Source organism: Muscardinus avellanarius (assembly GCF_963383645.1).
Source record: "Muscardinus avellanarius genome assembly, chromosome: 16".
Classification (NCBI taxonomy): Eukaryota; Metazoa; Chordata; class Mammalia; order Rodentia; family Gliridae; genus Muscardinus; species Muscardinus avellanarius.
Genome location: NC_137802.1, coordinates 47,477,970 through 47,494,742, shown reverse-complemented (window position 1 = coordinate 47,494,742; position 16,773 = coordinate 47,477,970). Strand labels below are relative to the sequence as shown.

The 16,773-nt window shown below is 49.8% G+C and overlaps 1 protein-coding gene across 1 annotated transcript; it reads right to left on the bottom strand.

Moving 5' to 3' along the window:
• Positions 1–2,271: 2,271 nt before the first annotated feature.
• On the bottom strand, positions 2,272–2,574 carry PRR15L (proline rich 15 like; the record flags this gene model as incomplete). Its single annotated transcript, XM_080713208.1, has 1 exon — positions 2,272–2,574. The coding sequence occupies one exon, from the start codon at positions 2,572–2,574 to the stop codon at positions 2,272–2,274; it is 303 nt and encodes a 100-aa protein (XP_080569334.1).
• Positions 2,575–16,773: the final 14,199 nt, after the last annotated feature.

Genomic DNA, 16,773 nt, shown 5'->3' with positions numbered 1-16,773 from the left:
GAGCTGGAAGTGGCAGGACCACATTGTTTAGTGACCACCTTGGTCTCTCCCTTGTCCTGCCTTGAGTTCTAGAGATCTGGCCAAATTTTTCCAGTTCCCAGGTCTTGTGGCTTGAGAAAGAGCCAGACCTAATGATAGAGAAAGGGAAAATCTTGCCTCATTCTTAAACTAAAGCTGAGCTGGGTGCACTGGTGCCAGCCTGTAATCGCAGTACATGGGAGACTGAGATAGGAGGATCATAGGTTCAAGGGTAGGCTCAGCAACCTAGTGAGACCCTGTTTCAAGATAAAAAATAGAAGCCGGGCATGGTGGCGCACGCTGGTAATCCCAGTACTTGGGAGGCTGCGACAGAAGGATTGCAGGTTCAAAGCCAGCTTCAGCAACTTAGTGAGGCTCTCAGAAACTTAGTGAGACCCTGTTTCCAAATAAGAAATAAGATAGGTCTGGGAGTAGCCCAGAGGTAGGAGGTCCCTGGGTTTCATCCCCAGTACCACAATAAATAAATAAGACGTGCGTGGTAGCACCCGGGGCTGAGACAGGAGAATCGCAGTTCCCAGACAGCCTCAGCTACTACTTAGGCTCTTTGTAACTTAGTGAGACCCTGTTTGAAAGTAAAGAATAAAAAATAGGGCTGGGGGTGGAGCTTGGAGGTAGAACACCCCTGGGTTCTGTCTCCAGTACCACAAAAATAAACAAGTAAACAAAATAAAAAGAGCTGGGAGTATACCTCTGAGGAGATAAAACACCACTGGGTTTAATCCCCAGTAACGCAAGGAAACAAACCCAAACCAAAACTCAAGCTGTGGGGACGGTGGCATTCTGTAACGAAGGAAGGAGGAGGGAAAACACTAGTTAACTGACCGCCTTGCAGTCCACTTTATACGGGCCACTCTGTGAAATGGGTACTATTATAGCCCCTTTTACAGAATAGAGAACTGTTTTTGTTTTTGTTTTGCAGTACTGGGGATTGAACCCAGGGGCGTTTTACCTCTAAGCTACACCCCCAACCCTATTTTTTATTCTTTATTTTGAAATAGGGTCTCACTAAGTTGGGAGGGCCTCATTAAGTAGCTGAGGATGAGCCATGAACTTGCAATTCTCCTGTCTCAGCCTCCCAAGTACTGAGATTACAAGTGTGCGCCACCACACCTGGAGACACTTCTGAAGTTTAAAAGAACAGTCAGAGCACATGAAAAATAGCCATTTCCATAATGCAAGAGAAGAGCATAGTTTCTCTGCTTTTGCAGGATTGTTTATTACAAAGAGATACCTACAATTACGTGTGTGTGTGTGTGTGTGTGTGTGTGTGTGTGTGTGTGTGTGTTTCTGGGGATTAAACCTAGAGGCATGCTACCTTTGAGGTACACCTCCAGCCCGATTTTATTTCTTATTGGAAACAGTTTTGCTAAGTTGGTGAGCGTCTCACCACTTGCTGAGGCTGTCCTTGAGCCTGCGATCCTCCTGTCTCAGCCTCCTAAGTACTAGGATTACAGGAGTGTGCCACCACGCCCGGCTTCTACAATTACTTTTTAAAGGAAAATTCGAGGCTCCAGGATTTACTGCTGGAGCTGATCTGTCTTAAATACTATAAGGGAAAGAGAGGAGAAAACTGCCAGAGCTTTCCTACCCACTTCCCAGTTTGGACCCTTGGGCCAGCACGGCTTTTCCTTGAGTGTGGGTGACTCAGCTCGGGGTCAAGGGGCCAGGGCAGGACCCCGGGTTCACTGGTCTGGCCGGCTGTGTGTCCTCCAGGGAGTGCCTTGGTCCTCTGGCCCTCCACACCTGGGGGCAAAGTTCCAGGAAGTTTGTGTTAGGCGAGCTCAAGTTCAACATCTCCGCCTCTGGCATCAAGGAAACCACCCCCACCCCATCACGTGGCTTCTGGAAACTGCTCTCCTAAGATTGGTCCAGGGACCGGTCACAGGTGGAGAAAGTGGACGACAAGCAATTCTAATTCACCCTTGATTCTGTGACTATGGGAGGTGGCGTCTGCAGAAGTCCTCTCTCTACCCCCTGCCTGCAAGGAGTTTTCCTCCTTGACCTGGAGTGTCTGTGTGTGTGGTCGGAGGGAGCGGAGAGGACCTGGGGTTTCCCAGGCCTTACACAAAGCTAGGGCACAGAAATACAAACCTAAAACCTAGACGTTTCCTGCCTGCAGGCGTCAGCTGCCCCTAGGGCTGCGGCTATGACCAAACAGGCCAGCGTGGCAGCTGGTCTCAGACCCGCTGGTGGCAGGGAGCAGGGAGATGCTAGCATCCTCCTGGGCCTCCTTCACTGTCCTTTGTCCTCCCGGTCATCGAAGAGGCTGGGGTTCTCCGCCAACATGGCTCGAACTTTTTTCTTCTCCTTGAAGCGCCCGGAATTGGAGACCTTGACATGCTTGCCCTTTGTGCTTTTGTCCACGATCTTCTCCAGGCGGGTGTTAAAGTCGCTGTTGGCGCTTCCAGCGTCGGGCCGCGGGGCCTCGGGGCTTCCCTCTGCCTGGGCATAGGAGTCCGGGATCTCGTACAGCACCTTGGGAGTGGATTTCTTTTTCCGGAGGAAGGTCAGCTTCCACCAACCAACTTCGGTCATGGCGTACCTCGGCCAAGGGCGACTTTCTGCTGGTGCAGGGGAGGGGGACAAAGGTCAGCGGGAGAATCAGGTGGGCACCTGGGACCAGGCCTCTCTAGACACATTCATAATCGTGGGCTATTTTAAGAGTTGGAGAAAGCAGGGCATCTGTAATCCTAGTACTTGAGAGGCTGAGACAGGAGGATCACAGGTTCAAGGACAGCCTCGGCAAGCAGTGAGACTCTCTTCAACCTAGCAAGACACTGTTTCCAAATAAAAATAAAGTAGGGCTGAGGGAATAGCTAAGAGGTAAAGTACCCCTAAATTGGGTGGGGGTTTTTTGTGGTACTGGGGTTCCTGGAAGCCCTTCTATCTCCGGGTAACAATCCCAGACCTTTTTTTTTTTTTTTCCTTTTGGTGGTACTGGGGTTCCTGGAAGCCCTTCTATCTCCGGGCTACACTCCCAGACCTATTTTTACATTTTTATTTGGAAACAGGGTCTCCTAAGCCAGCGCACGCGGCTGGCTTCGAACCTGCGCGATCCTCCTGTCTCTGTCTCCCAAGCGCGGGGATTACAAGCGTGCACCACCACGCCCAGCAAAGTACCCCTAAATTCAATCCCCAGTACAAAAAAAAAGAAGTTGAATAAAGAATCAAAAGTAGAACGAATAAACCAGGATTCTGGTAGGCAGTGTGATATGCTTTTAGAGAATGGGAGAAGAAACGAGGGTCTGGGGAAAGCCCTACCAGAGTAAAAATCAACACTGAACCCTGGAGGGACAGTGCGATGACCACACCCCATTGTCCTACAGTATTATAGGAAGCTTTGAGGTCATTCCTTCCAGGTCCTTAGGGCTGCAGGACCCAGGACACACAGCACCCTGAACTTTGGCACCATAACCAAGCCAGTACTGGGGAGGCTGACACAGGAAGATCACAGGTTTAAGATCAGCCTCAGCCCTTCTCATGATTCACTGGACCCTGCTGCCCAGGGTGGGAGGACCAGAGATTGGTCACACACACACACACACACACACACACACACCTGGGCCTTTTTTTTTTCCGCACTGGGAATTGAACCAATTTTTATTTTTTATTGGTGGTACTGGGGATGGAACCCAGGGGCCTTCTACCTCTGGGCTACACTCCCAAACCTTTTTTTTTTTAAATATATTTTATTTGGAAACAGGGTCTCTCTTAAGCCAGCTGAGGCTGACTTCAAACCTGCACGATCTTCCTGTCTCAGCCTCCCAAGCGCGGGGATTACAAGTGTGCGCCACCACGCCCGGCCCAATTTTTATTTTGAAACAGGATCTCTTTAAGTTGCTAGGATGATCCTGGCTATATTGCTTGAGGCTGGTCTTGACCTTACCATCTTCCTGTCTCAGCCTCCCAAGTGGTGGGATTATCAGCCTGTGCCACCATGCCTGGGTGACCCTGTGCATTTTGCTTGGAATGTTTTACAAAGTTAAAGAGAGTTTGTGACATCCCCAGCAATTTAAAGTTGCCAACGCGAGCAGCGACCAGCAGGGCTGAAGGAGGTACAGAGCTTTTCTTAAGGAGGTAGACTGGGAGCCTCAGGCTGGGAAGTCCTGGGTGCCGTCTTGCCTCATGACCTCTGGCAAGTTACTCCTCTGGGCCTTGATTTCTTCATCTGTCCCTGCCAGCCCTAACATTTAACTCTGCCATTAATCCCTGCCCATAGACATAGATATGCTTGCCAAAGCAAAACTGAGATAATGTTAAAGAATGATCCCCTTTCCCCACCAAGCCACCACAAGGACAGGCATTGGAAGGGGAGCTAAAATCCTCAAGGCAGCAGGCATGATGTGCACACCTGTAATCCCAGGATGTGGGAGGCTGAAACCAGAGGATTGCAGGTTCAAGGGCAGCCTTATTAACTTAATGAGACCCTATTTCAAAACAAAAACATAAAAAAGGGTTGGAGGTCTAGCTCAGAGGTAGAATTCCCCCTGAGTTCAATTCCTAGTACCAAAAGAAGGAGAAAAAAAATTGGAAGACAGTCAGGTGGAGCCCAGAGGTGCACGGGAGATGCAGCCATCACAGGCCATATTCATCTATAAGGCACCCAGTGGAGATTGGTGGGAGCATGAAATCCAGGCTTCTCCATCTACAAACCTGTACCCTGACGCAGAGCTGCCTCGCCGGAGGCCTCACCTCTTACCAGCTCACACCGGCAGGCGCTGCCTGAGCTAGCAGAAGTTCTGGGGGTGAAGTTGATTGGACATGGTTGGGCTGTGCAAGATGGGAGCAGGGGACAGCCGACTAGAGCGACGAAGACGGGTAAGAGAGCAGAGTGAGGGTAAGTAGAGGCAGCTCTGGACCTGGGAGGGTTGGTGATCTGGTTCTCAGGACTCCCAGGTGCGGCTCCAGGGAGGAGGTGCAGAAGCAAGGGGCACCAGAAAGCCAGGTGGCCGGGTGGCCCCCATACAGGCAAGCATATCACCTCCTTATGAAATATGTCACCGCCTTTATTTTAGTTTGTGTGTGTGTGGTACTGGGGGTGGAACCCAGGGGCTTTTCTACCTCCGGGCTATACTCCCAGACCTATTTTATACTTTATTTGGAAACAGGGTCTCACTAAGTTGCTGAGAGCCTCACTAAGTAGCTGAGGCTGGCTTCGAACCCGTGTGATCCTCCTGTCTCAGTCTCCCAAGCGCGGGGATTACAAGCGTGTGCCACCACGCCTGGCTTACTCTAGTTTTGTAAAAAGATCAAAAAGAAAAACGCCAAATGATTGTTAGTGGTTTTCTTTTTTCTTTTTCTTTTGGTATTTGGTATTGAACCCAGGGACATTCTACCTCCAAGTTATCCCCCTCAGGCCTTTTTATTTTTATTTATTTATTTATTTATTTATTTATTTATTTATTTATTTATTTTGTGACACTGGGAATTGAACCTAGGGGAAATCTACCTCTGAGATACACGCACCACCCTATTTTATTTAATTTTTAAAATTGTTTTTTTTTTTTTTTCCGGATCTGTGGATGGAACCCAGAGACATTCTATCTCTGAGCTACACTCCCTGCCCTATTTTTTATTCTTTATTTTGAAACAGGGTCTTACTAAGTTGTGGAGGGCCTCACTAAGTAGCATGTCCACAAACCATGATCCTCTGGTCTCAGCCTCCCAAATGCTGGGATTACAAAAGTGTGCCACCACACTATTTTTTAAAGTTTAAAAAAAATTTTTTTGTAGTACTGGGGATGGAACCCTGGGGCTTTTAACCTCCAAGCTACACTGACAGTCCTATTTTTTTTTTTTTAGTCTTTTTATTTTATTTTTATTTATTTATTTGGTGGTTCTGTGGGTGGAACCCAGGGGCTTTCTACCTCTGGGCTATACTCCCAGACCTATTTTATATTATTTGGAAACAGGGTCTCACTAAGTTGCTGAGAGCCTCACTAAGTAACTGAGGCTGGCTTCGAACCTGTGGATCCTCCTGTCTCAGCCTCCCAAGCGTGGGGATTACAAGCATGTGCCCCCACGCCCGGCTCTATATTTTTAATTTTGAAACAAGAGTTTCAATAGTTTGCTGAGGACGTAGTTTGCTGAGGTTGTCCTCAGATCTGTGATCCTCCTGTCTTAGCCTCCAGAGTACTGGGATTACAAGCCTAAACCACCACACCTAGTTTATTTTTAATTTTTAAATATTTATTTTGTGGTACTGGGGATTGTACAACCTCTGAGGTATACTCCCAGCCCTGTTTTATTTTTTATTTGAAAACAGGGTCTCACTAAGTTGCAGAGAGCCTCGCAAGTATCTGAGGCTGGCAGCAAACCTGCGATCCTCCTGTCTCAGCCTCCTAGATACTGGGATGACAAGGGTGCACCACCACACCTGGCATTATTTTTTATTTTGATATAGGATCTCACTGAATTGCTCAGGGTCTCACCAAGTTACTGAGGCTGGCCTCGAACCTGCGATCCTCCTGTTTCAGCTTCCCAAGTGTTGGGATTACAGGTGTGTGCCCATCATGCCCAGCTAGTGGGTTTCGTTGTATAGAAGGAATAGAAGATGCTCTCTCCCCTCTGTTTTTCTCATTCCCAGGATTCCCATAATGAGTATGGATACTTTTAGGAGGGAACATATTAAACTCAGAAAAAACTAAAGCAGGACTCTAGCCCAGGCTTGGAAGTAGTCCAATGCCTGCCTCTCCTCCCGCTCATTGTGGCTGTCCTGGCCCCTCCACATGCAAACCCCTTTCCCCAGAGTGCATAGGCTCAGGGAACTCCTTCCTGCCTCTGTCCAGGAAGCAGACTCCACATTGCCTGCTTTGCCCCTTCAGATAGACGCAAGTAGCCCTGGAAGCCAGGGGAGACCTTGCGCTCTTTGCACTTAGTTGGGAGAGGGAGGGAAGAAGGCCAGAGGAATACTTCCAGGCACCCTGGAGGGGGAGTGCACCCAGGGACGCCCCGAGAGGTTTGTTTTGGCTGCTTGCCCCTCCTGGGCTCAACGCAGCCTCACACAGAACTTGGTGTTCCAGAATGGGTTTCTGGAAAGACAGGGAAGGAGCCACAGGGTGCTTGCCTGGTCTGTGGGTGCCCCAGGGGCTGCCTTGTCAGTGCTACGGACCCCTCACCACCCATGAACTGGAGAATGGAGGGACAGAAGATCCAGCTCCGGAATCTATTATAACCGCTCGATTTCCTAGCTCTATGTGGGCGAGTGGCTCCTGCCCGCGCCAGCTGAAATATACCTGGTGTAGGAGGTACCGTATTTCTTTTGGCATCTATGGGGTCTAGCTCTCCTTGGAGCAAAGGGTGCCACAGGTCACCAGGAACTTGTCAGCAAACCAAAGAGAAAGGACTAGGCTTGTAGCCCGCCCTGGGGCCCCCCAGGGCAGCAAGGTTTCAGTGCCCTTGTGCCCTGGACTTGTACCCTGCTCTCTCTGCGCCACTCTTTGCCAGCCTTTCCTGTCCCTTCTGTCCAGGAGGATGTCTGAGCACCAGGAAGCAGGTGCGTGTCCCTTTGATGAAAATCTGAATTTGCAAAACAGAGGAATTAGTGAACGATTCTTTGTTTTACATAATGACCCAGCTGATGGTGTAAAAGACAGTGTAAAGTCTGATTTTTCCCCCCCTAAAGGTTATGGGATATCTAAACTTCCCAGATATCCAGAGTTGTCAAGAACAAGATATCTCTAGCAAGGTGCCCATGGCTAATCACAGAAGGCTGGAGGGGACTTGTGGGAGTTTGGGTTGGGGGATAGAGAACTTGGGATTCCACAGAAACCCAGCACTTGGTGACCTGGGGTGGGCCCGGCAGTCTGCTTGATCAGGGCGCTGGGCTGGCCATGCTGAGGGCTGGGCCCTTGCCCTGGGGCCCTGCTGCCTCTTGGATGATGGAAATCAGCCCCTGAGGAGGCCGGCTCCGCCTCTGCTGTTGGCACAGCTTTGGAGTCCACAACAGTCCTCCTGGGACAGACTTCCAGCCCCTGCCTTTGGTGCCAGCCCTGTGGTATGCACATGGGGGCCTCAGGGCAGGCCCCACCTGGCTATGTTCTTTGAGCGTCTCTGAAGGGTTTTGCCCAGACTGGGCCTGGCCCCTTCTGAGCAGGGACAAGTTAACCATTGACTGGGGCAGGGGCAGAGGTGCGGTGGGGGAGCAAGCCAGCTTCTGTGCTGTGAGACAAAACCTCCTTCCTCTCCCTCCCGGGGCCCCCTAGTGGCCCTTGCCCACCCGAGATGAGACTGGGGTACCCTGGGTAGGAACCGAGGAGATACTCCCATCAGAGACCACCAGACAATGACGGAGTGGGCTTGAGCTCAGGAAGAGTTCATAGAAGCCCAGCGCGGTGGTGCACACCTGTAATCCCAGTACTTGAGAGGCTGAGATGGGAGGATCCCTAGGTTTGAGGCCAGTCTCAGCAAGTTAGTGAGACCCTCAGATACTTAGGGAGATTCTGTTTCAAAATAAAAAGATAAAAAGCCTTGGGGATAGAACACCCATGGGTTCAATCCACAGTACCACAAAAAAAAAAAAAATCAACAGAGAGCTGCTTACAGTGAAACTTTCTCTGCAGGAGCTCTGCTGGAGGCCTGGACCATCTCCAAGAGGCCATGGGATGAGAGTGGAAGGAGCCAGCGCCTGGGTTTCCCCTCCCTGCGAGACGGTCAGCTACAGAGATAGTGCTGGGGCCCCGACCGCCCAGGGACTGTGCCTTGCTTTCCCACCCTCTGGCCCTCTGTACCTGTAATCTTGACTGCTCCGAGCTGGAGGCGAGACCTTCCCTAGAAAAGGAGCCGAGCACAGGAGCTGCCCCGGAGGCTGAGGCTGAGGCTGGAGGAGGAGACGCTGCTTCCAGGGTGCCTTGCGGACCAGGCTCAGCCAGGAGAGGTGGGCAGGAGCAGCTACCAGCTACATGTCAGGTGCAAGAGAAACAGGTGCAGGAGCGGGTACCTGCTCGGCTTGCGGCTCCCCAGAGTCAAGGTGAACCTGAAACCCGGCCCCTCCCGGCTAAGTAAACAGTAGCAGAGGCCGGCTCAGACTGATGAATATTCATCACCCCAGAAATCCAATCCCAGCGCCCCTGCATCCACCCAGAAGCCAGGGTCCTCCAGGGACCGCCAGGCTGGAGGAGAGAATCCCAGGGGAAGTCTGGGGATGAGGGGACTTGGAGGAGCCTCTCTCCTCAGTTTCCCCATTCTCTGGTGTCCGGTTGCACCCCCTAGCTGTCGCCAAGGTCACCCTCACCCACTTCATCCTCCAAAGAGACTCAGACCTCTCTCCAGCATGGACCACCACCTGAACAGTGCCCAGGACACAACCCAGAAAGGGTTAAGGGCTGCTGTTCCCTTTGAACTCCCTGAGTCGAAACCAGGCCCCGGTTAAACTGGTTGGCAGACCGGTTCCCAGGCCGTCGCTCCCCCGCCTGAAGCCCCAGAGCTCCGGTGCTGGGTTGGGGGCTGTTCTCCCCCCACCCCGACCTGGAGGACCCCTCCTCAAGAAGTTCCGAGGGGAGAAAGGGGGTCCGCAGCCCCTCCTTGGGCCAGACTCTTCAGAACACCAGACCTCAAACAACACCCCCATCTGCCTCCTCCCTGGAGGGCTCCAGGCCCTTGAAATCATATGCAAAATTCCAATGTGGACAGAGGGGCTTAGGCTTATACTTTTCTGCATGGGCTTATACTTTTCTCAGACTCGCAAAGAGAACTGTGGTGGCCTCCCACCCCAAAGCGCCGCTTGGTTCAACTCCCTCCAAGCGTCCTGCAGGCTTTTGGCAGGACCTTACCAGGTATTTTAAAGTTGGTGAGACCCAGGGCAAGTGTGCAGGGAAGGGTAGAGGCAGGTTTGAAAGCAGGGCGGCGGCGCGGGGGCACGGTGGGGAGGCACGGGATGCGTGCGCACAGGGGACACTTTCTGCAGCCCACCACGTCCCGGCGGCCACCTCGGCGGCTGGCCTCTGGGCGGGTTCTTTGGCAGCCACACTGAGGTTTGCCTTTGTATTCTCCCTCCCTCGGGTGGGCATCTTTGGCAAGTGGGAAACATCTGCTGTGCATCCAGTGTCCCTGCAGCTCCCTGTGCCCAGTGCTGCCTGCTCATGTACCCAATCCCCACCAGCCACGTTCCTCCATAAACCTAGTTGTGCCAGGCACAGAGTGAGGCGCTGGGGAGAGTCAAGGCCTAACATCCCCCTGTCCCTGCTCTCCCATCCAAAGTGTGTGTGTGTGTGTGTGTGTGTGTGTGTGTGTGTATTTTTTTCCCCTCCTTTGGTGGTACTGGGGGCAGAACCCAGAGGCTTTCTACCTCCGGGCTATACTCCCAGACCTTTTTTATGTTTTATTTGGAAACAGGGTCTCACTAAGTTGCTGAAAGCCTCACTAAGTAGCTGAGGCTGGCTTTGAACCTGTGCGATCCTCCTGTCTCAGCCTCTCAAGCTCGAGGATTACAAGCGTGTGCCACCACGCCCGGCAAAGTATATTTTATGTACGTATGTATTTTTGCGGTACTGGCGATGGAACCCAGGGGCATATTACCTCCGAGCTACACCCTGAGTCCTATTTTTTATTCTTTATTTTGAAACAGGGTCTCACTGAGTTGCAAAGGGCCTCATTATATAGCTGAGGCTGTCTGCAAACCTCGATCTTCCGGTCTCAGCCTCCCAAGTGCTGGGATTACAAGCCAAAGTACTTTTTTATGTGTGTGTGGGTTTGGGGATGGAACCCAGGGGCATTTGACCTCTGAGCTACACCCCCTGTCCTACTTTTTATTTTGAAACAGGTCTCATTCAGTTGTGGAGGGTCTCACTAGAGAGTTGAGGCTAACTGCGAACCTGTGATCTTCCTATCTCAGCCTCCCAAGTGCTGAGATAACAGGCATGTGCCACCACACCTGGCTGAGATCATGATTCAAAAACAGAAAATAAAAGGCCTGAGGGTATAGTTCAGAGATAGAATGCCCTTGGGATCAAGCTCTGGTGCCAGGAAAAAAGAAAAAAGGTGGGGCTAGGGCAGGTAGCTTGGAGGTAGAATGCCTCTGGTTCAAATAAGTAAATTAAATAAATAACTACCGCCAGGCGTGGTGGCGCCTGCTTGTAATCCTCATGCTTGGGAGGCTGAAACAGGAGGAGCGCACAGGTTCAAAGCCAGCCTCAGCTACCTAATGAAGCTCTCAGCAACTTAGACCCTGTTTCAAAATAAAATAAAATAGGTCTGGGAGTATAATCCGGAGGTAGAAAAGTCCCTGGGTTCCACCCCCAGTATCACCAAAAATAAATAAATAATCAATTAATCCTAACCAGCCAACTTCAAACCTGTCTTGCCTTCTGTAATCCTGCTGGGTCCAGCTCTTATAGCCTGGTGTTTCTAACCCTCTCCATCCCATCCCATAGCTCCCTGACCTTAAATAGTCCTTGGGTCAGCCAGTTGTGGTGGCACATGCTTATACTTCTCCAGTACTTGGGAGGCTGAGACAGGAGGATCACAGTTCCCGGACAGCCTCAGCTACTTAGTAAGGCACTTTGCAACTCAGTGAGACCCTGTATCAAAATAAAGAATAATAGCCAGGCGTGGCGGCTCATGCTTGTAATCCCAGCACTAGGGAGCCTGAGACAGGAGGATCACACAGGTTTGAAGCCAGCCTCAGGTACTTAGTGAGGCTCTCAGCAACTTAGTGAGACCCTGTTTCCAAATAAAGTGTAAAATAGGTCTGGTAGTATAAACTGGAGGTAGAAAAGCCCCTGGGTTCCACTCCTAGTACCACAAAAAGATAAAAATAAAAAAATAAAGAATAAAAAATAGGGCTGTGGGTACAGCTTGGAGGTAGAATGCCTGTGGGTTTCATCCCCGGTACCGCAATAAATAAATAAATAAATAAATAAATAAATAAATAATAAATAAAAATAGGTCTGGGGATGTAGCTCAGAGGTAGAATACCCCTGGGTTCCCAGTACTGTGAAATAAGAAATAAATAAATAAATAAATAAATAAATAAAGAAAGAAAGAAAGAAAGAAAGAAAGAAAGGGCTGAGGTAGCTGTGCATGGAGGCACACACCTGTAATCTCAGTATTTGGGAAGCTAAGACAGGAGGATCTCAGGTTTGAGGGCAGCTTGAGCAACCTAGAGAGACCCTGTTTCTAAATAAGAAACAAAATAGGACTGGGGCTATACCTCATAGGTAGACTGTCCCTGGGTTCAATCCCCAGTACTATGAAAATAAAAATAGGGCTGGGGGTGTAGCTGGGGAAGCCGAGCATGGTGGCACGTGTCCATTATCCCAGTACTTGGGAAGCTGAGAATGGATCGCAGGTTTGTGTCAGCCGTGGCAATTCAGTGAGGCCCGGTTTTAAAACAAAAAACTAGAATCGGGCTGGGAGTGAGTATCAGAGGTAGAGCAATCCTGAGCTGGACCCCTAGTACCACAAAAAAGAAAAGAAAATATAATGTGTGTGCTTTGTGCTAAGCATGGCCTCCTCACCTGCCTATGCAACCCAGGAGCAACTCCTACTCACCCCTCAAGATCTGAACTACTAAACTCCCCACAGCACCAGGATTTTTAAAATTTTTCTTAGAGCTTGTTCATATTCTTTTACTTAACATGATACGTACCATGACTGATTATGCACATGTATAGAAACAAACAGACAGATAGAGGATAGATAGATAGATAGATAGATAGATAGGTAGATAGATAGATGGATAGATAGATGGATGGATAGATGGATGGATAGATAGATGAATGGATAGATGGATAGATAGATGGATAGTAGATAGATGATGGATGGATAGATAGATGGATAGATGGATGGATAGATGGATAGATAGATGGATAGTAGATAGATGGACAGATAGATGGATAGTAGATGGATGATAGATGGATGGATAGATAGATGGATAGATGGATGAATAGATAGATGGATAGATGGATAGATAGATGGATGTATAGATAGATAGATAGATGATAGATGGATGGATAGATAGATAGATGATAGATGGATGGATAGATAGATGGATAGATAGATGGATAGATAGATGGATGTATAGATAGATAGATAGATAGATAGATGGATGATGGATGGATGGATAGATAGATGGATAGATAGCTGGATAGATAGATAGATAGATAGATAGATAGACAGATGGATAGTAGATGGATGATAGACAGATAGGAAGTATACAATGATCTATTCATGCGTCAGGCCTGGAATTACGTATCACTAGTATAGACCTGACCTAGAGTAGGTACTCAAGGCCACCTTGAAAATACACATGAGAAACAGAAGCATCGTCTTCCAGTGCTTCCAGAGAAGCTCTTCATGTAACCAGCCGCTTCGTTCCTGCTCTCTCTGGGGCGGGTAAATGTGACAGGAAACCCACTTATTTGACTTCTCGTGGTGCCAGCTGTATAGCTGGCTTGATGTTATGTTATCATCTCCCTGGGGTGATGCAAATTGGAGGATAATATTTGCTTCTAGTGCAGAATACGTATGTCCCAGGAAAGTGCCTACAGCTTCCTAGATCTGCCGCTCTCTGAAAGCCCAGTCTACTTGGAGAATGGTGTCTGGTTCAGAAAATGCCAGAAGAAGTAAAAAATTCATCTCAGTTTAGGTGTTGGGATGAGACTAGATGGTGGATATGCCTTGGCCTGGGGATGCTCACCCAGGCTCAGGACCCGCTTCACATCTGTGCCGGCGGGGCTTGTCCTGGAGGCGCTCCTTTCCTCGCCAGGCCTCTCTGGTGCCTGAGACCCAGGGCGACACAGCACTGTGCTCTCAGTGCAGAGGGGCCCCAGCGAGAACTGCAGTGGCCAGCGCAGGCCCAGGAGGCCCATCCAGTCCTCCTGGGAGGGACCAGCCAGGCCCAACCCCTGACCTTCAGCAGATTCATTCTGGGAGGAACAGGGTAGGGAGAGCTTTTGAGATAAGGCTGTGAGCTGTGACTATAACTCTCCCACACAGGCTACTTTATTACTGTATAAAATTTGTACCTTCAAGCATACTTTCTAAAATCAAGTTTAAGTGTGATCTGTCATATACAAATATATAGTATACATTTTCAGAAATATATTCTTATTTATTTATTTTGCAGTACTGTGGATGGGACCCAGGGCATTCTATCTCCGAGCTACACCCCCAGCCCCATTTTTTATTCTTTCTTTATTTATAAAAATAGGGCTGGGGTTATAGCTCAGAAATAGAATGCCCCTGGGCTCAATCCTGGTACTACACACACACACACACACACACACACACACACACACACACACGCGGCCCCGGGATTAGAGTGAGCCCTAACGCCAAGGACGAGTGTCTTTGTGGGAGGAGAGACATGGAGACACACAGGAGGAATGCCATGTGACAATAAAGAGGATGAAGCGATCCAGCTGCAAGATCAGGACACCAAGGACTGCCAGCCATTGCCAGGAGCCAGGAGGCACAGGGCAGATCGCCCCTCGGAGCCGCTGGAGGCAGCCAGCCGTGTCGACACCCTGGCTTCAGCCTCTGTTCTCCAGGACTGTGAAAAAATCAGTTTCTATTGCTCTAAGGCACCCAGTTTGAGGCAATTTGTTACTGTGGCCCTAGAAAACTGCATGCCCAGTTTCTAGGAAGGTGGACATCTTACATACATTTATTGGGTTCCATATTCTTTGAATCAAAATGATGATCCTTTTTCTTTTCTTTCCTTTTTTCCCCCCTAGTACTGGAGATTGAACCCACAGGCATTCTACCTCTGAGGTATACTCTCAGACTTGTTTGTTTGGTGGTACTGGGAAAGGAACCCAGGGGTCTTCTACCTCCGGGCTACACTCCCAGACCTATCTTATATTTTACTTAGAAACAGGGTCTCTTTTTTTTTTTTTTTTTGGTAGTACTGGGGTTCCTGGAAGCCCTTCTACCTCCGGGCTACACTCCCAGACCTATTTTAACATTTTTATTTGGAAACAGGGTCTCCTAAGCCAGCGCGCGCGGCTGGCTTCGAACCTGCGCGATCCTCCTGTCTCTGCCTCCCAAGCGCGGGGATTAAAAGCGTGCGCCACCACGCCCGGCAGAAACAGGGTCTCTTAAGCCAGCCTCAGCTGGCTTCGAACCTGCGTGATCCTCCTGTCTCAGCCTCCCAAGCACGGGGAGTACAAGCGTGCGCCACCACGCTCGGTGGCTTATTTTGTTTTTAATTTTGAAACAGGGTCCTGCTAAGTTACTAAGGGCCTTGCTAAATTGCTGAAGCTAGCCTTGAATCTGTGATCCTCCTGTCTCAGCCTCCCAAGTACCTGGTTTGCAGGTGTGTACCACATCCAGTGTGAAATGATCCATCCTTCCTTCCTTCCTTCCTTGTGCTGGGGATTTAACCCTGTTTCAAGATAAAAATAAAATTAAATTAAAAAATAGGGCAGGGAGTATAGCTGTGAGGTAGAATGCCCATGGGTTTGATTCCCCAGTACAAAAAAAAAAAAAAAAAAAAAGGCTCAAGGTGTAGTTCAGAGGTTGAATGCCCCTGGGTTCAATCCCTATTAACACACACACACACACACACACACACACACACCCCAAACAGCGAGAGGCCCAAACAAAGCTGCCTAGTTTCCAGGGCTTCCAGGACAACAGGCGATACACAATACATGCGCACACACCCAACCGTCAGTAGGACTGAGCAAGCACACAAGACCATAAAGCGCTACACAGAGGGCAGAAAAAAGAAACGGATTATTTGTGTGTCGAGGGTAAGCCTTCTTTTATGGGTACTGCAAGAGGAAAGTAAAAGGCACTCTCACCCAGGATGGGTGTGGTCTGAGAGAACACGAGGAAGGGGCAGGGACTGGAGGAGTGGGAGAGCCGAGTGTGTGGCACAACCAGGGAGAAAGTGGGGATCAGCCTGAGGGTGGAAAGAGACGGGGGCTGATGTCACGGAGACAGTGGGGCAGGAGGGGGTAGGAGGGGCACAAGTGCCAGGAGGGAGTGGTGGCATGTACCTGTGATTCCAGTACTTGGGAGGCTGAGACAAAAGGATTACGGGTTTGAGACCAGCCTCAGCAACTTAGTGAGACCCTGTGTCAAAATACGAAAAAGTTTGAGGTGTTGCTCAGTGGCAGCACACCTCTGGGTTCAATTCCCAGTACAACACACACACGCGCACACACACACACGCATACACACGTGAGGGTATAGCTCAGTGGCAGAATAATGTTCCCAAGTTCAATTCCTAGTACCACACACGTGCACAAACACGAGAGAGAGAGAGAGAGAGAGAGAGAGAGAGAGAGAGAGAGAGAGAGAGAGAGAGAAGACACATATTACACAGAGAAGGAGAATGCAGGCCGGGGAGTGGCCAGGTCTAAGTTTGAATCCCAGCCCCACCAACACCAGCCATAGGATCTTGGGCAAGTTCCTTTTCTAAGCTTTGGCTCCTTTTAAAACCTGGCTAATAATAGCACCCACATTATGAGTTGTTAGGAGGATCAAATTAGATAAGGCTCGTAAAACATTTAGATCTACCCTGGCACGCGGCACGCGGTTATCACTTAATAAACCAGCTAACAACAAGAAACGGTGCCGAGGCGGCCTGCGTGGGGCTCTGGGCTCCGCTGGTGCAGCCACCACGGCCCTGGCGCTGTCCTTCCTCATCTCTGGACATGGGCTGCTCCTCCTCCAGTGCTCTACCCGCTAAACCAGGAGATTTACAGTCAGAAGCCTTCTATATCCTCTCCCTGTTGGAGACTCCAAAGACCAAAGTCCTCCCAAGAAGGTAGAGTGATTCTGCCA